This window comes from Galeopterus variegatus, unplaced genomic scaffold (genome assembly GCF_000696425.1).
Source record: "Galeopterus variegatus unplaced genomic scaffold, G_variegatus-3.0.2 Scaffold1277, whole genome shotgun sequence".
NCBI classification, from domain to species: Eukaryota; Metazoa; Chordata; class Mammalia; order Dermoptera; family Cynocephalidae; genus Galeopterus; species Galeopterus variegatus.
This window is the reverse complement of record NW_007727388.1, coordinates 113418-140030: the sequence shown is the minus strand read 5'-3', so window position 1 is coordinate 140030 and position 26613 is coordinate 113418. Positions and strand designations below refer to the sequence as shown.

General features: G+C 49.6%; 1 protein-coding gene across 2 annotated transcripts in view; it reads right to left on the bottom strand.

Moving 5' to 3' along the window:
- SYNDIG1 (synapse differentiation inducing 1) overlaps positions 1–26613 on the bottom strand; it is a 121311-nt gene that overhangs the window by 70675 nt on the left and 24023 nt on the right. For both annotated transcript variants that reach the window (XM_008576045.1, XM_008576044.1), the window contains exon 2: positions 19490–19627. In XM_008576045.1, coding sequence (XP_008574267.1) covers positions 19490–19627 — 138 coding nt within the window. The remainder of the gene's footprint in view (positions 1–19489; positions 19628–26613) is intronic.

The window sequence follows — 26613 nt, the reverse complement described above, 5'->3', positions numbered from 1 at the left end:
GGAGCAGGTCTCAGTCAGTCCTCCAGCAATCATGCCTGGGTGCCCACCTGGACAAAAAGTGCCCCTCTGACTAAAGAAAGGAGACACCAGTTTAACCTGTCTCTTGTTATTGCAGCAGGGCAGGGGGAACCTCCAGGAGGACCCTTGCACCTTCTCCGGAAGGCAAATGCCTACTGTGGCTCTGCTTCATCCCGTGGGCACATCTCCCTATCCTTGGGAAGCAGCAAGCAAAACTCTCAGCAGAAAACACCCACGTGCACCCAGGCAAATATGCAGTGCCCAGCCTAGGCTAGAGGAAGTCAGGTGGCTCCATGAAGGGCTTGGCCTTCTCCAGACTCACCCACTGGTCAGCATACCTGCTGATTTGGGGCAATTCACTTTCTCATGATTCAACAGTCATGCATAATAAATCATGCCCTGCTGTGTTACTTGCAAGATAGCTCTCCAATTACCTAAAAACCAGCTTAAGAACCACAGCAATCAGGCGACACATAAATCTAAGCTTCTTTGGTGGGCGGTGTGCATGACTCAGGAGGCCTGCTGTGGACTTGGACGGGGCATTGCACGCGGTCTGCTGATGAACACTGGCTCCCTTATGTGCAATGCTACATGCATAAGCATGCTCTAAGCACCAATGGCGGGGGGTCCTGAATCATTCCAGATAAATCTGGAATGAAGACTTATCACTTACAAGATTCATTCTGCTTTTTAAATTCTGCATGATGTTTCCAAAGGAACACAAAGCACTTTATACACTTATAATGACCAGGCCAAAATTATTCAAATTTATCTTAGGAATGCTGAGAATTGTTTTTAAAATGAGCTTAGTGATAGAGTCTCAAGATACCCTGTCTCTCCACCCATCAGTGTCAATTTAAGATGAACAGGGTAAAAATTGTGATTCCCACCACTTCAATTGCATTTAGGGTTCTTAGAATGACCACAAAGCATTGCTAGTCTGTTCTTAGTATTTTCTGTGCCTGGAAATCATCCCAGGACAGTCTGGAAACTTCTATGGCTTCTTTGATGACCAAGAAGAGATTACCAGAGACCCCATGTGGGGGTGGTGGGAAGTGGTGGGTGTGGGGTGGGGCACTGGTGGACAGCAAGTCACAGGAGGCTGCAGGGTAATGGCAGAATAGGGGTGCTGAGGAAGCCTTGGGTTCAGGCTTGTCTGGAAAATGCAGACTCAGTTTGGATGGTGTGGGCAGTGCCAGGTGCTGGGGGTGGCCCCGTCCACATGGAGGCTAGACCTTGGAGGGTGAACTGAGATATGAATGCTCCAGCGGCCCAAACCATGGTGCCTCCTGGAGAACCACAACTGGGCTGGGCCGGAGGCGAGGAAGGACCCAGGCATGGCTTAAGGAGCTGACTGGCCCCAGGAGCAGCTGGCTTATGCTCATAAGTTCACCCTTTCATGCTATCAGACCCCAGCGCAGGGCCAGATCTAACGGACGCCTCTCTCCGCCTGGGTATTTTGCTGTTTCCAAGTGTCCTGAGCAGCCTGCAGCCAGGCCACTTCCTCATGAATCTTGGCGCCTCTGTCCCCATGGCTCTCATCCACATGCTCCCATGCTGAGTCCCAGGCTCCCTGTCCTCTGTGCTCCTGTGTGTGCTTGAACGTTGCCCCAGCGCAGAGCTTAGATGCATAGAGATACAGAACAGTGCAAACACGCTCCGCAGCTGTGCTTCAGAGACCCTTTGCTACTTCATATGTAATCTAGACAGACTAGAAATAGAGTGCCCTGTCTAGAGGGGAGAAGGTAAGATCAAAGCAAGGAGCACAGCACACACGCTCTCCATGTCATGGCACATGCTCAGGGTAGCTTTTTCAGCTCTAAGTTTGGCATTTTCTGTGCCTGGGATTCACACAACTCCCAAAGAGCCAGAAAATGCTAACGCTAAGCCAGGAGGCAAGAAAAGGGCATGGCCAAGAGCAGCCACCTGCAGAGTGGTGGAGCTGGGTCCTGTCCTCTCGCTGTGCCATCTTTCATGGCAGAGGTGCAGATGGTCACGATATAAGCACCCTCAAGACGCCACATACACTGGCCCGATGGGTCTGGCAGACCAGTGAGGGGACCTTTGACAGGGAGAGAGATGTGGTTATCTTCCACTGACATCAAAACCAAAATATCAGAGACATACCTAAAGGGGCCCTAGATTCCCATCAGAGTCTATAATGTGCTGGTCAACCCAAGCCTCAGCCACCCCATCCTTGTTGAATATGAAATGCCCTCCCAGTGCAAAGCAGTAATGTGTGCTATTTTTCTGAACATTATCTCATCCTAGCTTTAATTCAAGGACTGCAGGAGTCAGAGGGTGAAGAGAATGGGGCTCCTACTATCAATGTCCTTCCCACTGTAGGCCCCACCGGTCCACCTCCCAGCCCCGTCTTTCCCAACAGTCAGCTGCCTTATGTGTGGCTGAAAGCTTTTCCTTACCACCTGGAAAAATGGTTTCTACCGCCTTTTAATTACTGTCTCATCCATGAGGTCAGCACATGAAATCTCCTGTATTTTCCTTCCAGTTATCTTCCCGTGTGCACATGTTTCGTCCTCCCAAGTAAGATCTGGTGGGAGGGGTCCTGTGGTTGTAGCAACTAGCAAAGTGCTTTTGCCTAAAGTGGATCATGTGGTGAGAGATGAACTGCCACTCTCAGGATTTTATTTAGAAGATAATGTGGCCAAATTTTAAAATAGCTTCTGCATTATTTCTGATAGGTTTATGTTTGAGAAAACATCAATAGATCATATCTTTATAATTACATTATTTTTATGATTTATGCACCTGAAAGGAAACACTAAAATTCAACAACTGAGGCTAGAAGGCTTAGCTGCCCAAGATGTTTTAAAAGTGCACTGAACCTTGTTTCATAAAAAGAACTCGCCCTCGAGAATTGTCTAAAATAGACTTGTGTATAAACCTATATTTTAAATATAAAATAAATTTGCAGGGCATTATGTTAATACACTAACATTATGATAAGATGCAAATAAAGAAGCCCTTGATTTACCCATCATAAATATTTGGATTATTTTTTTTTTTAATCTTTGGATTTTCTTCAAATGGGGCATATTTGAAAAATTCTACAAAAAGGGAAGGAGGTAAGTAATTAATCAGAGGTTCTCCGACTGTGGCCAATCCTGGAGCCCCGGTGTGTCACTGAGACAGCAGCTGGTTTCAGTGTCCCTGTACCACCCTGTGCATCTCAGCCCTTAAAGCAGCGAGAAGGGTGGAGCCAGGGGCTTCTCCATGGCTGGTGAACGTGGCCCACTGTGATCTCCCCAGGAGGAGGAATGGACATTTAGTCATCCAGCCTCAGTGTCCACTCCAACAGCCTCCAGTGGATCCAGGTATCAGCCTCACCTCTGGCCAGATGACAGGACCACGGAGCCATGCTGGAGCTCAGCTTGGACTCTCTAGCTGAGACAAGGTAGAGCTTTCAAAAGAACTTCCACCAGGCATGCAACAGCAAATAAACCCAAAAGAATGGAAAGAAGTAAATGCACGGAACATGTAACTCTTGCAAACTCCACATTTCAAACCCCGTTGATAGAACTACCTCAACTGCCCAGAGGAGCTTCAGCGTGAGAACCACCCTGATGAGCCCTGCTTCTGCTCGTCCCCGTCCACTTTCCGAGTTGGGATCCAGCAGTAATCACCACTCCAGCTCTCCAGGTCTCTGACAGATACATGCACACATGCCCTTCAACTGGCCCAAATCCTCCTCCTATCCAGGCCCCCTGCCCCGCCTGTCCCATAGGCTCTCTCCCAAATGTCCCCAGGAGTGGGCTTCCGGAAATAGCTGGGGCAAGTGTCACTCTTTGAGCATGTTGAGCACAAACTCCTGATCTCTATTTCCATAAAATCCTTACAGTAAGGAGTACATAGACTAAAATAAGTTTCCTAAATCTGTTCAAATTATCTTGAGAGAATAATATTGAGTGAAACGAGTCAGGCAGAGAAGAAGAAATTCCACATGTTCTCACTCATTGGTGGGAGCTAAAAAAAACAAACAAATTAATTCACCCACATACACACACAAAAAAAACCAGGGGGGTGGGGAAGAAGATATAACAACTATACTTTTATGAAGTTGTTACAACAAGCAAACGGAAAGGACATTCTTGCGGGGGAGGGGAGAGAGGGAGGAGGGAGGGAGGTGTCGGTGATGGGCCATAATAATCATATACATTGTATATTGACAAAATAAAAATTTAACGAAACAAAAAAAAATTATCATCCGTATATATGTTTCTAATTATTTTCAGATTTGTTCTCTTTTTACTTAGAAAACATTTATTAATTTATAATAATTTTAATACTCAACAATATAATATTCAGTAATATAATAGCATAAGGTTTTAACTTAAGATGGAATGCCTGCTTTTAATATTGTAGCATGAGGTCAACAGAACCTAAGGTTTTGTGACAAAACGCCTTCTGGGCTAATTATTGGTACATATCTATTGGAATTCAGTGAGGTAAAGTTTCCCAGAGATAACCATTCTTGAGTCATCACTCAGGGAAAGATGGATAAGTCCCCTTTCCACCCCCAGTTTGGGGCAGGGACATCCTACTCACCCCATGTCACAGCACACCTCCTGACACATGTGGAGCCCTGTGCTCTGAGACCCAGCTTAAGGCTATCTCAGGCTGGCACCAGCTCCCCACATGGCTGTGCCAGAGACACTTGGCAATGATGTTTTGGTGCCTCTGTGATCAACCAGGGCATTCCTGGCTGAGTGTGTGTCCCAGGCTATGGCTGGGTTGGACTCAATAGTCACAGAAGTGGCCATGGATAGTGGCCAGAGGCCAAGCACCACAGCACAAAATCAGAAGCTCCAGGCTCTGCACTTTGTGGAGCCACAAGACCTACATGGAGGGCCTCAATCTTAAGAAAGATGCAAAAGAAACATGGGCCCAGCTCTGCCCTTAGAGGTAGGCCTTATCCTAACATCTCCAGTTACATCACTAGAGAGAAAAGACCACATGTTGGAAATGTAATCAGAGGTGAGCCATGAGACCAGAGGGAAGAGTGTGTAACTTAGTACATTGTGATTTCAACCCTGGATCCCAAAAGTTGCAGGTGCGGTATGGACTCTGCCCTTGGACAAGCAACATGTGTGCTTTCTCCGCTACAGACAATCGCAAAATCAAGATACTAATTACCAAGGCAATGCATCACAAATAACTGAATAAAGTCCATCTAACACACTGCAGGGAACAAAACAGACAAGATGTATTTGTTCATTTACACACCGAGTTAAAGTCAGCAACTTAACTGCAGCATGGATTCCAGTGGGAAAAAAAACAGATAAGAAATCTGATTTGTCTTGGCTGCACCAGATCATTAATATTTATGTGGAAGTGTTTAAATCCAGAAGTTGCAAAACAGCTTTCAGAAGCTACAATCAGCATATCAAATATGCATATGGAGACAGATAGAGATGGGGGAAGAGGGAGGGAGACAGGAAGAGAGAGAGAAGGAGATCAGCTTGGTGACTACGGAGCTGTCACTGCGTGTTTTCCTGACGAGATGAAATATGCCCACCTGGTATATCAGGGCCCCCTCTAGCAGTGTTTCCTAATCCACCTGTCTTCGACCGGCTGGGGTCCTGCATCCCAGCAGTTCCCTCACTGTAACCTCACGTCTGTGTCACTCACCTTGGGAGGCTGGGATAGGCCTGCTCCACTCCTCCCCTCCCATTCGGTTCCTGGGTAGTATTTTCCTTCCTAGGTGGTCCTGTCAATCCAGTTTGGCTGTGACATCCTTCCCAGGACTTTCTCCCCCGACTCCAGCACAGAGTTCATAGCATTAGCCAGAGAACCCCCAACTACCTGACTATTACCTTGGATGAGCTGTGGTTCTCAAGTGAAAAGTTAGACCTTGAGCTAATTCTGAGTCTGCTAGTGCCTAACGGATGCATTCATTGCATGGGACTCAATTTGCTATAAATCCAGGGAGATTTGGGAATGATGAACTTGAGGACAAAAGAGGGAGGTGGTGGGTGCGTAGAACATCACCTCTAAGTCTTGTGGATGCTGAGGAGCACCCGCATCCAGTGTGCAGGCTACTCAGGGCTTCAGGTTTACATAATGCACGCATTCTAAGCACACAACTTTGGGAAAAAGGAATAACGAAAACTTCAAATGCCTGTCTTTGTGACAAGGCTTAGAGAGGAGAACATGAAAACGCTGGTTTGTTTTGAAGAAATAAATGATTAGAAAGATGGACAGGCGATAGCTTCTGGAAACACCCAGGCATGTTCCTTTAGGCATCTGGGAAGGTTCCAGTTCAATGCTCATGTCAGTTAAAGTTTTGCTGTCACCAGGCTCCCAGCTGGGGGCCGGGGTGATTACCTGCCTCAGGTCTTCCTCCCTCTTCTCTCTCGCCCTCTACCTCCAGTGAGCTCACAGGTGTACAGCAGATATCCAGTGACCCCCAGTGCCCAATGAATGGGTCTGCCCATTCCCTAGTGAGAAAGAGCCTCCAGTCTAAGGGTGAGTGCACAGTAGAGCACGCTGCTGCTGCACACACTGCTTTCTGACCGCTCGCCTTGATGCTCCACTTACAGCACGACACGCCCTGGCTCGAGATGCCCTGACTGCTGACCGGAGGACTCCAGTTTGCTTTCAGGCATCTCTGGCCCTACTCTGTCTCCCAGTCCTATATCCACCTTCTGCCACATAAATTTAAGTCAGTTCCTCCCTGATGCACTGCCCCGTGCAGATCACCTTCATCTTTACTGTTTCCACCTATGACACAGGAACAAGCCAGAGAGGCCAAGGAGCCCAGCCCTCTTGCCAGCAGCCTTCAGCTCCCCTGGAAGCCTCCTCCACTTCCCCTGCCTCAGTGACAGAGCTCGGAGGATGGAAAAGGCAAAGGAGGAGCTTATCTGAAGGAAGGTGGCATCACCATAATTTCCAAAATATTACTATGAATACTTTTTTAAAAACAATGACCAGCATACCGTCAACACTGAGAACAAAATACAGACTCACGAGGACCCCAGATAGTGTGATGGTTGGGCATAGACTATAGAACACCTCTGCTTACTGTGTTCAAGGAAACAAAAACAAAGCTTGAAAATCTTAGCAAATGGTTAGAACATATAAAAGGGTTATAGCAGATCTGAAAAAAAAAAAGAAAGAAACACAGAAATTGTAGAACAGATAACTAAAAAAAAATTTTTAAGAAACCCAATACTATAACTCAGTGAATGGATTTGGAAGTTTAGACACAACTGAAGGGAGAACTGTCAACCACAATTCTACACCCAGTGAACACACTTGCAGGGATAAAAGTGACAAAACAACATTTCCAGTGACACAAGATGGAGAGAAGTTACCACCAGCAGACCCACAGTAAAAGAAATTTTAAAGGATGTCCTTTAGAATGGCAGAAGGGGATTATTCCAGCTGGAAGGTGAAAGATGCAGGAAGGAGTGAGAAGAAAAAATGAGGGAAACACATGGGTCTATAAAATAGATATGAAACAACAGAAACACTGTCTTTTATGGAGGTGTCTATGTCTGTCCGTCTGTCTGTCCATCCATCCACCCATTCATCCATCCACACATCTATATCCAAAAAAGATGAGAAAGGCCTGAATTCATACTTTGAATAAAGTTGATCATTTGGATGAAGCTGTCAAATCCTAGAAAAACATAACTTGCCAAAACTGGCATGAGACGTGATAGAAAACCTAGTTAGACTTATCCGTAGTAAAGAAATTAAGTTATTAACTAGAAATCTTCCTATGAAGAAAGCTCCAGGCTCAGATAGCTCAGAGATTTAAAAAATAATTTCAGTTTTAAATAAACTTTCAGGCTGGCCGGCCCGGTGGCGCACTGCGCTAGTGCGCTGCTTGGGAGTGCGGTGGCGCTCCCGCCGAGGGTTAGGATCCCACATACAGACCGGTTCCCGCTCACTGGCTGAGCGAGGGGCGGGAGCAACACCGAGGGTTGTGATCCCGTGGCCGGTCCCGGTCCGGTACGGGCGTGACACTGAGGGTTGCGATCCGTTGCCAGTCACGAAAAAAGACAAAAAGGAAAATAAATAAATAAATAAATAAATAAACTTTCAGAGAACAGGAAAAAGGGAACTCTTCACAACTATAATAAAATTGATACCAAAATTTCATGAAAAGGATGATAATATAGATCAATCTCTCTCACGAACAGAAAAGCAAAAATCCCAAACAAAACTAATTCAGCAGCATATAGAAATTATGACCAATTAGAGTTTATTCTACGAATGCAAGATTGGTTTAACATTTTTAAATCAGTCAACACAATTCAATTTACCATACCAGTAGATTAAAGGAAAACACTCATATAATCTCTTAATTTGCACAAAAAAGCTTTTGATAAGTCCAGTGTCCTTTCATGATTTAAAAATAAGGTATCTAAAGATTCTACTTAACAGTGAAGTGTTGGAAATTTTCCCTTAGAGACCTGAGACAAGATAAAAATGTCATTTATATTCAACATGGCTTTCATAAGTGCAGGTAGGAAAGATAAAGAAATGAAGGGTTAGGGATGCAGCCTTAGGTGAAAAATAACAAAGATGTGAGAGAAAGTTTGTCCTGTAGAGGTCACTTGGTGGTCACCTGGTGGGGGACAGGGTTCTAATAAGGGGAAAGGATGGAGTCAGAACAAATTCTTCCATCCGGGAGATCTGGGGATGTTCTTGACGGTTACTTGACTGTTTGCTCTAAAACAACTTTTTAACTGTACAGTTATGTTTGTGTATGTTCAAACTAGGAAAGGCTTAGAAATCCCCTTCCCATTAACGTGTTAAAACAAGCAAGCACAGAACACAAAGACACATGTAGAAAAGAGGAGAAAACTGCCCACTGCCTCTCTTTGGGGTGATTTTCTTCCAGTCTTTTTCCCTTTTTTTCTAACTTTCAGAAATGTACAATAACATATCTCATATGCCTGCAGAGTTCCACATTTCTTAAATGAGCACGTGAAAAAAAGTCATTGACTGATTCTTCCATCACACAATTAGACACCGTAGCATAATTTTTGAAGCAACAAAACTGACCCTTTGTTGGAAAGATAAATGGGGAATAGCTAACAAAAAATGATTAATTTAAAAACACGGGAAACTATTTTTTATTATTTATTTTTATTACGTATTTTAAACCAAACAGAATTAAGTTGAAAAGAAAATATGTGGCCATGAGTAAGACTGGGCTGGAATCTCTAGAGCCGAGCGTGCGCACCGCAGAGGGCACCTCTCGGTTTCCTTATGACGTCTCCCCTGGGGCCCGGCTGACCTGCTGTGTGATCCTGAGTAAGTTAAACAACGTGGCTGGGTGTTGCTGTCCCCACTTGCCAGGCCTGGTAGCACCTGCCTCTTCCACAGGTCCTCGTGAGGATGAAACAAAACCTGCTGTAAACTTATTCTGAAACAGTGGCTCTGGGTGTATTTGGGGGATTTAAAAACAGCAAAGACCCTGATTTGTACAAACCCAGGTTAAAATGTGTAAATTTATCCTACGTAAAATGGTGATGATTAATACTAGCACCGGTTTCACAGGACTGTGGTGGACATGAAGTGTGTTGTGTGTGTGAGCAATCTGTGCATCGCTGAGCTCGTGTTCAGGGCAACACTGCCCATTCTCTGTCATTCTCATTTCATAGACGTGTGAGGTGAGCCCTTCGTACCACACTGTCTGCTGCCCGTCTGCAGCAGCGCAGCCCTGGCTCAGCAGCCTTTCATGAGAGCCGGGGCCAGGGGGCTTACTGCCCATGCCCCAGCAGGATCCTGCCACGCTCAGGACAGGGCTGCCCTGGTAAGAATTTCCCTCTCCACCATGGGCTCCTGTGTGGCTATCACATGCTACATTATGAACAAAGGCTGAACATCAGCTACGACATCACCAAATGCTTTTACATGGTGCCTGATGTAAGGTCTGGTCTGGGCCAGAACGAGTATCTATGCTGTGGTTTTAGCCCTCCGAAGTCCTAGGACAAGGGGCAGTCATCCAGGCTTCCAGACTGGGCATTGAGGCTCTCGACGGTCAAGGGGCTGCCCCGGTCACTGGGTGCCAAGGTGACTCTCAGTGTGTTCACTCCTGTGCCTCGGTGTCCCTTGGCTATCTCTCAAGCTCGTGACTGCTTGCTCTGCCCAGTCTCTCCTCAATGACCAGCTCCGTGCAGGTCACCTCAGGCTACCATCTGGGGTCTCTGTCTCTTCCCAACAGTCCCAACTCCTAGGAGCTCCATGCCCGAGGGTGTGGCTTCTGTCCTCCACGGCAGCTCTGGAGGAGCCAGGGGCCACAAATGCAAGTGCGGGAGAGTCGATTGCCTGTGGGGCACCCTTTGATGCTGGGGTGCTGGGAGTTGGACTATCAGTGCCTCTCCGCTGTCTCAGTTGAGCTGTCCAGAGAGGGGCCAGCTCTGCCTGGGAAGTGGTGGCCAGCATGGGAAGGCTCCATCCTGTCTACTTTCCCTCCTTCCATGCCTCCCTTCCATTTGCTCTCTCTTTTGTTGGCCTGGGATTGCACCTCCAGATAAAGCATTAGTTCTCCAAGGTTGCTGTGTTCTGTCCCTGGGAGCCTGCCCAAGTCAGGGAGACTCACAGACCTTTCTGCCCAGGGCTGGGCCCGTGGAGGCATCCCATGGCTACAGTGGTAGGGATCTCTCAGAGCCCCCGAGAGGTGGCCTGGCCTCCAGCCCTGACTGGCCGAGGACTGGCTCAGTGACTCTGCGGTAAATGCAGCCCCCGCCCCCCCTGCAGCCTCAGCATCCCCTTCAGAACATGGCCAAAATGAATACTTTGGGGGAACAAAATGGAAGAAATGTGATACTCTCTAATAACTGTAGTTCTTTGAGAATCAGACATACGAGGGAATGAGGCAGCCCCTGGGAAGCAAACGATGTCCTGAACACTAGAACAGGAGCAAGGAGAAACTCGCGCAGCCCTTTCCATAACGCGAAGCCAGAATCTCTTCTGCGCCCACTATTTCTTCCCTCCCAAACACTACTCTGCGTGCAGACAAATGCACAGTGGACGCGCATCATCTGTCTCCCGTGGAGTGCTGCAGGACTGCTCCTCCAGACGCACTCTGGAAGACGAGCACAGAGAGGGAGGCGGGTGAGGGGATGGGGGTTAGGAAGGAGGAGGAGGAAATGCGGAGATCTCTCCCTGGTCCCCTGTGCAGGAGAGGGTCGCTGGCCTTCCGTCCACGATGCACAGGAGCCACAGCCCTAATAATCACCATGGACTCGCATCGTCCCTACTCTTCTGCCTTGCAAACTCCAATTATGAATGCATCCACAGCTGAGCTACAATCCTAGCCCGTGGCCTACAAACACTTCTCCCACTTCTCCCTCTGAGAGCGACATGATGGCTAGTAGCCCCCTGACAAACCTGGGCCTCCCACCAACCATCAACCTGATCAGAGAACTATTTGTAACAATGGCATCATTTTCATGATCAAACATTACAATTGTCCTCACAGGACTCAACATGCTGATCACAGCCCTCTACACCCTGTTTATACTAATCACAGCACGAGGAGCCTTCGCAACACCACACCAACAGCATTAACCCACTCCTCACACAGGAAAACTCCCTAATGCTCACACACATCATACCACTTCTGCTTCTATCCCTCCAGAACACCCGAGCTCTCTGCATCCCAGCAACAAGGGTGTGCACAGGCTGCAGACTGCTGGGCACGGAGGGTGCCTGGCACCCAGGGACATCCTGCGGAGTCTGCACAGAGACTAAGTGTGTCAGCATGGCAGATATCCAGTCAGCAGCCATGAATCAACCTGAAAGGGGCTGGGGGGTAGACTGAGGACCCAGAGATCGCACATCCGGGCTGTGAGTGCAGAACCATTCTCAAGGCGGGCAGAAGGTGGGGGTGGGGCGAGCAGAGTGAGGATGAAGAACCACGTGTGGGTAAAACACTCCAAGAAAAGGATTAGGAGGATCCGCGTTTAATTATCTTTCAAAGGAGATCTTGGCAAAATAAACACATAAATGAACATAACAAGTATCCTAGCTGTAGGAGGTCAGAGGTCTGGGCAACAAACAGAAGCCTCCAGTGATTTCCTGCTCCGTATTTTCAAATTATCTTACTGACCTCACATTTTTCCAAGGGCAAATCACTTGTTCTTTTCATATTAGAGAACGAAAAGGTGGGGCAAACCATCCAAATCCTGATGGCCCCGTTGACTAGGTCACCAACTGGCTCAAGAACACAGCTGAAAGCAAACCCAACAAACGGCATCACTTGGTCCTCTAGAAGGACCCACGCTCCCCTCTCTCTGAGCAACGTCCTGGTGACTGTTACAAGGAAGTTTGATGCTTCCTGGGAGACAGGCTGAAAACACTGACAAGAATCCCACAAACCAGCCATAAAGAATCAGGATTGACATCCAGGGCAGAGCCTGAGAAGGGGAATCTCTAATTCCCTTTGGAACTACCATGATGCCCTCACGTTCCACCAGGGCTTATCTGACTGACAGGCTCTCACACCCAAATCCCATAATTGTTTCCCTTCACCTTTGCAGAATTGGTAGAGCCTCTTATTTAGAAGGGAAAGGGACAGCTGTACTTCTATGTCTCCTGTGCTGGAGAACAAGAAATTCAGGAGAAATAAGAAGCACCTGCAGTATATAGCATTACTCAGGATCACCTGGTTCTCTCCCATAATATAACGTGATCCAGTCCTGTTGGAGTCAGGTAGGGAAGGACAGACATACCCCCGGGACCTACAACCAGGGCTGTTACTTCACCAAAACAAAAGGAAAGGATTTTAGACTTACATGGTTTTTCCCCATGTGAGGACTGGTAATGTCTAAAGCAAGACCTGTGATTTCTTCTAACGCCTGGGTACCATTTGGTGGAATCAGCCACTGCGTACAGCAATCGCTGAGCACCAGCACGCAGGTGGGCAGGGATCCTGGGACCAGCCATGCGACTTCTCCTGCCCTGCCCCTGCCGGGCCGCAAGAAGTGAGTAAGGGGACGTGTGCACAAGGTGCTCCGTGCAGGGGGCGGTTGGCTGCTCCTGCTGCACTCATATCCTCCCTTGCCTTCATATTTCATCCAGGCTCCAAGCCCCATCCTTGTAAGGAGCCATCCTTGTGGTGGCTCCTTTGCTCGGCCACCAAGTCCCTGTATCTTGTGCTCTGTGGTTGTCTTCAGGCAAATTCACAGCCTTGGCAAATCCCGCACCCAAGAATGCAGCTGGGAAATCTGAAGCCTGCACAAGGCCTGGCCTCAGTCCACCCGGAGCCCCACGCCCTCCCTGGCCCAGGCCCACCCCCTGGCTCCTCCTTCCTCCTCAAACTCCCCTGACCCAAAGAGGGCTCCGGGTTCCCAGGCACACGACCCGCAGCACCCAATCTCCTGCCACTCAGGATAAGCTTGCAGGAAGGCGACCCCCTGCACTGCCCACTCTGCTCACCTGCTCAAGGCCACCTCCCCGGGAACTCTCTCCCTCCATCCCCTGCACTGTGACATCGACATTTCGCTCTCAGTCAGGCTGTTCTCTTCACATATGGATATGCTGTAATCTCTCCACTTAAAAACAAACAAAACTCACTCTTGACAATACCTCATCAAATACCACCCCATTTCTCTTTCTGTTTATAGCAAAACTCTTCAAGAGATAACCAGGGCGGCCATATCCAACCACTCTCTTCCCACGGCCTTTTCAAACTTTTTCATCAAAGTGTTCCACACTTATAGAAAAGCACAGTCACAGCATGATGCTCGGTGAGCTGTCATGGTGTACAGCCAGCACCGAGACCAAGAAAGGAAGTACCTAGCCCCTCGTGCCCCCCACAGGCCTGCCTGTCCACGTCCAGCAGCATGGCTCCTGTAGCTGGACTGCTATCCCCAGAGCCCACTCCGTGGGGCTCATCTGTGCTCCCACCCCCTCTTCATGGCTACCAAATGTGGGGAAGGCTCAGCTCATCTTACACCACACCCTCCCCATGGGGCCCAGACCACTCCCCTGGACCCCAAACATGCACATCCAGCAGCCTGCTCTCAGCCTCCGTTCACCGGGTCCGAGCCAAGCTGCCCTGCTCCTGCCTCGCACGGTGCCTTCAGCTGTGGCAAGCCCATCTTCCCACGCACCCTTCCCATCTTTCCTCCTCTCATGCCATGAGCAAACCTGCTGGTCATTCTTCCGAAAGACATCCTGCCTCTCTCTACTTCTTACTGAGTCCCCCGTGTGACTGGGTCCAGACTGCCACCACCACTCTCCAGATGATCACAGCAGCCTGCAGCACATGGTGGCTGCTCCTGCCTGCCCTCCACAGGCCCTGACAGACGGCGGCCTTGGCTCAAACACCTCAGCATCTGCTCAGCCTAAAATAAAAGCCTGGCTCATTGTCACAGACCCCATGGGGTCTGCCCCACCACCCTGCATGTCACCCAGTGGCCACTCTGCCTCAGTCACACTGGCCTCCACGTTGCTCCTGATAGAGCCAGGCATGTTCCCACCTCAGAGACTTTGCAACAGCTCTGCCTCTACCTGGAAAGCTCTTCCTCAAGAGATCCTCCTGGCTTAGCAAGTCCTTCCATGACCAGCCTATTTAAAATGTCACTTCCCAGCTCAACTCTCCCCATCTCCATTTCCAACTTTATTTTTCTCCTTTGCATATAGCACTGTTGGGCATTCTGTAATTGTATTTATTTGCCACCTGCCTCTCTCCACTAGCACGTCAGCTCTGTGAGGGGGAGTCAGGTCTGTTCTGTCTGCTGCTGCATCCTGGACATCCAGACCAGGGCCTGGCATGGGGTAAGTGTTCCATGAATAACAGACATCAAGAAACACTGTTGTTGGCTAGGTTGGACCCTTGCTCTTCTGGATTTCCAGTACCATAAAGAGATTCCTTTTTCCCTCTGATTTGCCCAATTCCCTTTTCTGGTGCTATTCATAAAATTCATAATCTGGCTCTTAAAACCCTTTTCTCATTTAATTATTGTCATAATGTTGCAGTTAGTAAAGGAAAGAAACATTTTATGAAATGAAATGAAATCAAGCCATAATACATGCTCAAATGCAGAAGACGTCTGCCAGCAGGCCCAGCCCCTCTTAGCCCAGGCCGTGGCCTTCCTCAGGGGAGGGTCTCCAGCTCCAGGCTCCAGTTGTCATCTGTCACATGTGACTGTGTAAAGGGTGATGAGGGCAGATACCACGTCATGTCTGCAATGGGCTCCCTTTCTCCTGCCACACTTTCTATGTGGGGCAGCCATGGAACTGGAAGCAAGTGCTGTGCTTCCATTTTTAGTTGTGAACAGACAAAAGTCCAGGTTATATTGCAGAAAATTTAGTTTTAATGGTGAGAAATATTTATATTTGCCTCATGTACCCATACTTACTACCTCTGTGATTTCTATAAATTATTTAATCCCTTGAAACTTCTGTTATTTTCATCTATAAAATGGAGATGATAATTTTCCAACTTTGAGATTCATTGCAAAGAATAACTAAAGTGCGTGCATTAGCTAGCTCACAGCAGTCACTCAGCAAATTATGGGTTTCATTCCCACCCGCAACATCTCTCAGAAGCATCCGTCCTAGACGCATCCACGCCACCAAAACTGCACACACTCACACCCTCCTCTCCTGAAGTTGCTTTACAAAACTTGGCTGCATCAAACAATTAACACTGCTGGGGCAAAATGAAGTTGGGGACGACATGCTACACTCTTCTGCCCCACCCTGCCCATGTTAAGTCCTTCATCACAGCTGAGGGCCAAACCTGCTACCTCCCTAGAGCCAGACCGTCCCAGTAGCCCTAGGCCACCACTGACCACTCTGGCCTCAGCATGTCACTCAACCTCCCTGAGTCCCAATTCCATCACCACAAAGTGAGTGTGATCACTGTGCCTGGGTCACAGGTTCCTACAAGACCGAGGTACAACAGCACTGCTCAAAATGAAGAGGCATCAGAATCAGCTGGAAGGCTCCTTAAGTGCAGAGTCCTGGGCCCCACCGCAGAGACTCTGATTGAGCAGGTCTGCAGTGGGGCCAGATAACATGCATTTCATGCTGCTGGTGCAGGGCCATGCCCCAGAAGTAAGGCCACGTGGTATTTAACACCCACCTTACTAGCACTTTTACTCCTTCTGTTACTACTACTTAACAGCACCTTTTTAGAACTAGTGAAGTGTGCTGGAGGACAGCTTGTCTGTCTCCTTGCAGGCATCCATTGTCCCTCTGCCCCTGGTCTCCAGCAGAGCACTGTCAGCCGCTGCTGTCCCAGAACCTGCTGCGGACCCTCCCTGTGCTCAGTTCTCTATCCCTTGGCCAGCTCCACACAGTTCAAGTTATTTTAATACCATTGCGTGGATCAGGAAACTGAGCCTGGAGGAGTTGTCCGCAGAATGGGATCTGACTAGAAGAGGACAGAACAAAGAATACCCAGGGGTTCACAAGCCAGGGATGCCATTAATTCTTTTCATCACTGTCTGATTTAACCAAAGCACCATGATTCATTTTGTTTTGTTCTCCAGGAACAGCCTAGCATGTTCTTTTGACTTCCCTGAATAGTTTTTTACAAAGAGTAACTGCGATAGGATCTGTCATGAAGGGAGAAACCCCACGCCACACTCAGATGCCTGGGCTTCTCAGGTGTGGCACTGGGTCGGGGCCTGGCTTCACACCTGGGCTCTTTGCTGCAGTTGCAACCTCCCTCCCCACCCCCCGAGCCCCAGAGCAGCAGGAGCACTGGAGCTGTGAAAGCCCTGCTGCGGGGGCTCTGGGCTGCTCTCTCCAGTACCCAGCTTAGCACTCCTGGCTGGCCTGGCCTAGGAAAGCACTGATTTAATTTCGTGCAGTGGCTCTCAGAGCACATCTGCTCTACTCCATCACACACACCATCCAATCCCAGCTGCCTGCCCCCACTGGCCTGCTGGAGACTTTGCATCTGCAGGTTGGGCTTTATAGGCATAAACAATGCACAGCAGCCTTGTGGCCCAGCTGAAGCCTGGGTGCAGGGGCAGTCGCCTCTGGAGCTGCAGCAAAGCCCAGGACGCCACAGCTGCAGACTGCACTGGGAGTGCTGCATGGGAACAGGACTCTGCGTGGGAACTCCTACTGGAAGGGATTTGGATACAAGCCCTGTGAAGGGACTCACCTCCAGAGATTTCCTTATAAAACTGTTAGTGTCTCTTCCCAGTCATGGGTCCACTGAAGGGAAATCCACTCTCAAGCACAATGAAGAGGGAGCTGAGGGAGGTGGGTCCCAGGAGCCCCTCTTACTCCAGCAGCGAAAGCAACCACTACACTCTGCAAACATGCTTGAGCTTCACCTCAAAAAACGTGAGCGGAAGCCTCTACAGAAACTGCATTTCCTATTTGCCACTAAACAAATAACAACCCTCTCTGCCATCTAAGACATTAAACATCATGAGCCATCAGACCCAAGTCTAAGAAGCCCTTACTGTGTTAAGAATATAATTACTTTCTGAGAAAGAGGCTCTGAGCACCAGTCTCTGCACTTCAGCCTTGACTTTCATTATAATCACAGTCTTGTGGACAGAGATGCTGTCCACAGCTTGCCCTGCTCCAGAGGCCTCAGTTTCACCTCAGGAATTGTGGAGCTGGACAGACCACAGCATGGCACAGGTCACAGGTCAGCAGCATGTTGATGGCAAAGGCCCCGCCTCTCACTGTACCCCCTGCTGCTTATCCAGGGCTCATCCAACACCCTGCTGGCACGTTTACACAGCATCTCTGTTCTCACCTCTGTGAACAGGTAACACCTTTCCCCATGGAGTCCAAGATGAAAATAGAATCCTGTTCTAAAACCTGGCAATAAACAAACAGCTCCAACATTGAAGGTGTGCCCTGCCAAGGGTGGGAAGAGCTGTCTCCGTGCTGGGCCCCAGGAAGGCGGGTGTGCCCCTGTCCTTCTCCATTGGAGATGATGCAGGGCTGGGGTGCACGGAGAGACTTTGGGGTACACTGGATGTCCCCTGTTCAGGCCCTGGGAAAAGTCCTCAGTGCATTGCTATGTGAGGAGCTAGCTAGCTCAGCTGTGTTGACCTGACCCCTTTTCACAGCGAGACCGCTCTTGCCTTCATGCAGCATCCTAAACTGGGCTTTGGGGTGCGCTTTTCACAGGCAGAGGCAGGCTCTGCAGTCCTTCTCCAGACCCCATGTGCCTTCCAACATGCAGTGCCTACGGCACCTGCTGCCTCACCTCGGAATCCGGCTTCAGCCAGCCCACCTCTACCACACAGCCACCTGGGCCCCACAGACCCAGGAATGTGGCTTTCCACCCTGTGCCTGTGCCACCGGGAGGGAGTCTGTGGCATTTGGGGGTCAAATCCACAAAAGAGAAGCTCAGAAAGACCCTTGAGGCCAAAGCTGGGCCTGGAGCAAGTGTCACCCAACCCTGGCAGTGTAGGATCCCCCACGACGTGGCCACTCTTCCAGAGCCACCATCAGAGCAGCACAGTGCAGCACTCCCTATGTCCCTGCTGAGAAGCACCTGGCCTCAGGGTCCACACCTGTCACTACCCCACTCCCCCTGGAAAGAACCCGCATCAGGGCAGGGCAGACAAATAGACCCAGTCAGGACAGAAACCAGTGAGAAGCCACTGCTAGAGTCAGTCAGGGAATCTATTTTCAAGCCAAGAGAAAAATCTATTTCAAACAAAGGACCTGCCAGAGTCAGCCATTTGCAACCCCAGCCCCAGAACCCCAGAAGCTGGAGAGGGAACCAGAGCACCTCAGGGATCTTCTGCCTGTCCCCAGCACCCCATGGGCCATCGGGGGTCGCCTCCCCTGTGCTGGCTGTGATGACAGCAGTGAGGTCAGAGATGCTTCAGTCTCATGCTTTAACTGGCAAGTACACATGTCTGTCTTTGACTACTAAGAATATGAATATAGGTGATTTCTGAATGAGGGCTCTTTATTTGCTAGAGAAAAATCTTTCAAACCTCTTCAGAACCTGGGTTCCAAGAGGGAACAACACAGAGGATACTTTGTAGTGAACAGGGCTGGAAACCACCACCTTCAGATGACTCGTGTTGGAGGGAAGGGCACAGTCACTCACTAGGACATGTCTTCCCACCAGCAGAGCATGCACTGTGGACAGGCGCACTGGGGCTGTGGACCTACAATCAGTTTTACATGAACGAGCCTTTAACAAGAAACACAAAACCCTCCTTTCTTGCTCTCTCATTACATTCTTGATGGCTCCTCCGCTGGGCATGGCACTTCCTGGCACTGGGTTGCCTTGCCAGTGTGACCCTAGGCCCTAAATGAAGGTCAGTTCCCCAAGGATGTCTCTCTTCTGGCAAGTGGATGCCTGCTCTCAGAAGGCAGTCCCACCACGGCACGCTGCACAGCCCTGCCCTGTGCCCTGGTGCCCCTGGTCTCCTCCAGCTGCATAAGTGCAGACCCCCTGGAAGCAGGAGCTGAGGGGCTTCCTAAGCTCTCCAACGCCTCCCTGGCCTGGGCCCTGCATGCGACCGGCTGACAGAGGCCTTACCTCATGGGACAAGTAGAAGGCCGCGATGCCTAGAGGCCAGAAGCAGCAGAGCATGGAGAAGACGCTGAGACCCAGGTGGTCACGTGGGGGCATCATAAGGAAGTTGTCCTCGCTCTCTGTGTCACTGGAGTAGTCGCTCTGCGGGAGAGAAGTGGGCGGGGCAGGAGAGGAGAAGGAAGATTAATGGTGACACCCAGGACACGGGCAATGCACCTGGTGGAGCAAGCTCTCCCGGGAGGACAGCTGCTGTGGCTGATAGTGACAGTGCTCCTGTTATCGTCACTGCCTGCCAGTGTACAGCCTCAAGGGAAGGATGCTCAGCCCAGGAAACTCTTACCAAGAACAGAAAGGAAAAATCTCAAGTACAGGGCTTTGGGTTGTTCAATAGTAGATAAAATCCTACAGAAACCAGTTATTTTGGAGATCTCTGGGATCTGAGTGCCCAGGTGGTGAGGATGAAGGTGTGTCCACCAGCAGATGGGACTGGGGACTTTCAGAGGGCTACCCCATGTGGATTTGCTTTTGGTTCTGAGATTTCTCACTAGTTTACAGGACAGGGTAGGGCTGGTGTGGACGGAAGGAGGACACTGTCCCCTTCAAGTGTCCCTTGACTCTGAACTGAGTCAGGATGTAGGTGTGGCTTGATTTCCACCCAGAATGTGCAGGCTCCTTCCTGAGGAGCTGATGGTGCCTAGCAGGAAAGCTGCTCCAGATGCCGCTCTGGCTACCCTGTGGTCCGGTTACACGGCGGGTCTCCGATCTACTAGGGATTCTGACATAGCAGGTGGGGAAGGAGATGGGGTACAGGAATTTTTAAGCAGTTTGGATGATTCCCACATGAACATAGCAATGAGACCCACTGCCCAAACCTTCCCTTTATGGGTGCACATCTATGCTTCTAGAATGCCAAATGCCTGGGGTCCTGCAAACGCTCTCCCGCCCAGGCGCCTGTGCATAGAAGATGCTTGTTTTCTAAATGGTTTTCCACTTGCTGGGCCCCTGTTGTGAATTTTCCATTCCCATCAAAACATGGTAAACTCATGCTGATTCATCACAAACCTGGCTCTCTCTCTGTACGTATTTATTTTATGCAAAGATAGAGTCGTATCTTACACAAGATATTGTTTCCTAAAAAAGAAATGGTGCATTAGCTTCCCAGCTCCCTTGGCCAGCTACCAGAGGTTGTTAAACATGAGGCCTCACGCCTGGGGGCTGGAGAGCTCAGTACACACCAGCAGTGCATGGCAAGGCAGCCCTTTCCTCAGGTAGCTTCGGAGAGAGGCTGTCACCTGTGGCATTAAGCAGAAGTGTACGTGGACACCTGTGTGATGTGCCCTGCCCCCACCCGCCATCAGCACCCCGATGACCCCCAGACGTTCCTACTCACAAACACACACTGAGAAGGCCCACGGCAATGACTGTGTCCTTTCCTGTTTTTGTTAATTAAGTGAACATAAAACTGCAAATCAGAGCCCATAATAATCGTGCAGACAGCTGTGGTGTTGCACTGAGATGATAAAGGCTTCCTGTTAGGACTTTGGTTCTTGTCTAGTCAACTGACAGAAAATAGGCAGGTTTTGATGGGTTCACCCAAGTAATAAACAAGGACTTCTCCAGGTGGCCCTGACATGGAAGCTGGTGACTCTGTCCACACAGCACCCATCCGCACCACCACGCACAGAGACCTACAGGTCAGGGATCGGAGGCATCATTTCACAGAGGGGGAGGTGACTGCTCACCTGCCACATCTCCTTCCTGACAGGCACTAGTGTGGCGTCTCCTCTACGTGCCTGGGACATGCAGCACCCCCTCCGTAGAACCATGTCTGTGAAATTCTGCTCTCTTTACTCTGCACACTGTCTCCCAGGGGGTCTCCAGAACGGTGAGGAAAAATGAAAATTACCGTTATTATGGCTCTCAGAGAAGGAACATGAAATGGCCCACGGGGACATGTAATTCATTGAGGGGGTGCAAGGACCACAGGTCGCTGGGGGAGGTGCACGACTTCCAGCCCAGGGCAGCTCCTCACTTTGATGAAGCATGTGCAGGGAAGAGTCTGAATGTCTTCGTGTTGTGCCCTTCACTCATGGACAGCCCCATCACCTCCCTCTGAAAACAAGCATCTGTGGGGGGTGAGGGCTGGTGCTGGGCTGCTGAGCTGCACCACAGAAGGGGCACCTCTGCACGAGGTGCTCGGAAGGTCTAGCCGGTGACAAACCCATCCAGGTCCAAAGACCCAGTGCAGAGAGGCAGAAAGCCAGACTGATGGACAACCACTGCTAGTTCCCAACCCAGCCCCTGGCCTTGAAGAGCTTCCCACCGATGGGTCACCACACTGGGATGGATGTCCTCAGTCCTCAGCGATGGATCTGTGTGTATTGTTCAGTTGTTCAAGTTTGTTTGTTTTGTTTTTTTAAGTTTACAAAGTTTTTTTTTATATATCTGAGCTCATTGGATTCTTGCAGCAACTCTGGAAATCAGTGTTATTACTATTTTTATTGTCATTTCCATTTTACAAAGAACAAAGGTCAAAACACTCCCCAAATCACAGAGCTGCCCAGGTGGTGGCCAGGGTGTCTTGACTCTGCTGCCTGCTCCTCCCAGGGCTCTGTGCCATGAGCTGGGTCTAGACGCGGATGGTCTGCTGGACACAAAGCCTGCGCTGCTCAACTGCTCTAGTTCAAAGATGAAGAGTCTTCCTCCCCCGATCCTCAGGGACTCTGATGACTTTGCTTCTCAATTCATCTGTTTCCTGGTGGCCACAGGAGACCAGCGGAACAGTGGTCAGCTGGAGCCCTGTGAACTAGTGCCCAGACCCTTCAGGGTGCTGGAAGCATCCACTTCAGTCTTTGGATGTGGCCTTAGCATCACACAGTTCCCAAGAAGCAAAGAATGAGGTTTCAGGGCACTCCCCCAAATCTTCACAGATGTGGCACTGAAATAATGAGTCAGTCTTTATTAAAATAGATTCTTAAAACTCATATAATAACCAGGCAGACAAAACTGCGGCTCTTTCACTTGCTCACTGCCCTGGCAGCGGGTGTGAGTGGCCATGGACATCGTGCCACCAAGTGGGGGGGAGAGGACATGAGGCCAGACCCGGAGATGCCACATAGATTCCAATTCACCGAGTGGAGAAAACACTCACCACTTCAACAGCCAGAAGATGCACCATGTCGACAGCAACTGTTTCTGAAAACCCTCTACGTGTCACACACTGGGACATCTGCAGGCAGCTGAGAGTATTCCAGAGGAGTCAACATTCCTGCAGAGGTGCCACCTTGTGCGCTAAGGATGGGAGGAGGCAAAGGCAGTGGAGGGCAGCAGAGGCTGGGCTCCTGGGCCCCTCAGACAGTCCCGTCCCCTCCACTTAGAGGATGGCTCTCAGACTCCTCAGGGTTTTCTTCCTTGGGGTATATTAATAGAATAAGCATTACACCAGGGACGATGTCTTGCACCATGATATCCCACATTCACTGCAGCTCCATGGACAAGGCAGCGAGGTGCCCATCTTAGGGGTGTGCAGTTGGGCTCAGCCGTGTCACCTGGCCTCACACAAGGCCTCCCCTGCAGCCTCTAGACCCTGTGCTGCCCCAATTCCCCCTGGTCTTCCCCTTGCTCACTAATCCTGGTGAGCCTCTCACCGCATGGTCCCAGGGGAGGCAGCCGTGGTGACCACAGCTGCGTTGAGCTCAGCAGTCACTGGCCACACAGAGGTGCTGAAGCTCAAGTTACTCAAAACACAACTAACAACTGGTTCCTCAGACACACTAGAACATTCCACATGCTCAGTAGCCCCAGGTGTCTAGTGCCCGTCACATGGCACAGCACAGAGGACATTTCCATAATCTCAGAAAGTACTACTGGACTACGCCGTCGTACGGGACCCGACCCCTACTCGCTCTGATTTTCTCTCCCTGTTCTGCCATTCCTCCAGTGTGCTGGGCATGTGCCAGCTGGTCTCGGGGCCTCCGCACTTGTGTCCCCTCAGCCTGCAGCTCTTCCCTGGATACACACAAGACCAGTTTCTGCACCTCATTCAGGGATTTTGCTCAAATGCCACTTCGAATTAGAGACTTCCTTGCATACCTGCAAGACTGCCACTGCTTCTCCCAACACCTCTACCCCCTAACTTGCTCAGGGCTCATCCTCTGCACCCCAGGGAGTACTGGTGTATTTACTGTGTGACCCCTGTCTCCAAACACCAGGCAGGCAGAAATCTGCACGTTTCATTCACAGGTGAATTCTAAGTACCCAGAACACTGTCTGGCACACAGTGGCCCTCGGTGCACATTTGTTGAATGAATAAGCAGTTTTCCTGTGCCTTCGCCAATGTGAACAACGCTAACTAAAGTGGCAAAGCGCTAGAATTTGCGCAGTCACTGGAGTAACCAGTGGATTTTATCATTGCCCGTGAATCCACTGCACTCAGCCCTGCTGCCGACCTCTGCTCCTCCAGTCCCCCTGAAAAGCCTTCCTGTGCTCTTCAGGACGTATGGGGACTCTTTGTTGAGGATGGTGAGAATGACGACTGGGCCAGGGTCAAGGCTATCTTATGTAGGTGGCTCCAGAGAAGCTGATGAACAGAATTAAGAAGGCTCGTGGGTGGATGCAGCTCCCCAAGCCTCCTGCATCTGTCAGAAGTACACTGAGGTACTCTGGCTTTGGCAGTGGGCGTGGAGCGAGAACATCTGTCCACATCAGGGGAGTGCAGTGGCATAGTCAGGCACTTCTGCCACACAGAAGAAAGCATCTCACAGTGAGCCACACTGGCAAGGCCAACGTCTGGGTTTTGAGCCACGAAGTCCTGGCAGGGCCAGTGCTGGGCAATGTTCCTTCACCTGCACCATTGGGGTGGACAGCAGGGGCCACTGTGTCCACATAAGGATTGTCTGTGGGCTGCCTAGCTGTGGAAGACCCAAGCACTACAGTCGGGCAAATCATCCTGCCTACACCAACCAGGCTTCCCAACACCCTGAGGCCTCTCCTTTACCCATAATTGGATCACATAAAAACCACAGCTTAGAGATCTGGGGGTCCAATACTGGGAAGCCCTATTTCAGTGTGTGAACACACATCTCCCTAAGTGATTCACTAAGCACCTTGGATATACACTTTTAGTTCCTCCTATTTCATATACTGGTGTGCTGGAAGCAATAGTGAGCCCACCAGGCCCATCTACTTCAACACTGACTGCCTCCTTTTAAGGAGCCTGTCTGCTGAGCATGTTGTCACATTTCTGGGGGTTGGGGGAAAACAGGGAAGGGGCTGGGAGGAGCTCCATGGCTTTCCCAAAAGCAGTGAGGATAGGGGATCCCTAGGAAGATCTGTGCAGGAGGCAGGAAGACAGATGGGGGAGGGAGCAGGAGAAAGGGGCCAGGGAGCCGTCAGGGCTGCACCACTGTGGGGGCTGAGCAGCCCGCACCCAGCCTGCAGCAGGCTGGAGAAGTTCTAGGGACAAGCCAATTACTATTCTTCACCATGTGGGTAGAGCCAATGCCAGAAAGAATCCCAGGTTCATGTCCTTTTCACCCTTCCTGTGTGCACTCAGCACTCAGTGAGGAATGTATGGGTTCAGAACTCAGGAGTCAGCGTGGCAAGGAGCAAAGCAGATTAGGAGCCAGCCCCGGTCTCTTCCCAGTGTGTGATGCTGGGGCTTGTGCTCCAGAGCAACAGCCCAAAGGGATACAGCCAGATCCCACAGAAACACCCAGGCATCGTCACCCCAGACTGAGCTCTGAATCATCGTAGGAAGATGAAATTATGTGCAGTGTTAGCAAAACATCAGATGCATTTCACTCTCTATTCTAATTCCTAAAATCTGGGAATTCAGTTACTCTTTGTTAATCAACTCTCCATTAACGAGGCAATTCAACTAACGGAAACACCAGATTTCATAACAAATGCGTATTTCTAACTGCAACATGTTTGATTTTGCTCTAGTAACAATGATCTATGAACCCCCATCCTGTATTCCTGAAAGTGGGGAAAAATCCCCCCCCCCCCCCCGGCTGTCAGTGGTGGTTCTGGTCTGACCGGCTGGTCTCCATTGGCTTTTCTGGGGGACACCACAGAGCACACGCCAATGCAGGCAGTCACCTGATGAGAGGAACTTCCTCAGTGCAGTCAGTACTCTTAGGCCCCAAACTTGCCTGGACCCCCAAACAGCTCAGTCTTCTCTTAGTTATTAGGGGAGTCAAGAAAGAAACAGACCAGAGAGGGAGAGACAGCAGTAGTGGCGGGAGAGGTGGGGGGAAAAAAACCCCCCCCCCCCCCGGCTGTCAGTGGTGGTTCTGGTCTGACCGGCTGGTCTCCATTGGCTTTTCTGGGGGACACCACAGAGCACACGCCAATGCAGGCAGTCACCTGATGAGAGGAACTTCCTCAGTGCAGTCAGTACTCTTAGGCCCCAAACTTGCCTGGACCCCCAAACAGCTCAGTCTTCTCTTGTTTTGCATGTTGGGTTCTGAGGCAAACTTTTATAAAACAAATTGTTTGTATCTTTAAAAAAAATTAATAATAATAAATAATGTTTGAAAATGAGTGAGTTAATGCACTCAGAAGTAAACATTTCTTTCCCCTCCTGGTAGTATCTAGTCCAATATTCCTAAGTTGATTTATATTCTTTGAGGAGGGAGGTATTTTTAGAAGACAATAATCCAAATAAGAGCATAAAATATGAAACTTTTCTGAACATAGAGTAAAAAGTAAAATTAACCCAGAAGGGAAATCAAAGAAAACAGGAGTGTCTTACATGTCCTAAAATGAATGAGATAAAGGTCCCACTGTCCCCAATTTGGGGCATGTGTAGTAGATAAGGCACATGCAGCTCTGTAACCTCAGCGGTGGTGACCGGCCTTGCCCTTCTCTTTTGAAAGCTCCCAATTTGTGAATCAATTGGATTATAATTGAATATAGACAGATTGATATCATTTCTTGGTAGACAGAAAAATATGTGTATATATGTACACACACGTTATTATATAGATATGTTTATGCACATATAAGCACCCATACATTTTGCAGCTCAGTCTGCTGAGAGGACCTAGAAACAGTGACCCCCAAGTCAGCAATGAGCACACCCAGCACCCAGATCTTGTTTTCTAAATACCATTCTCCAATGA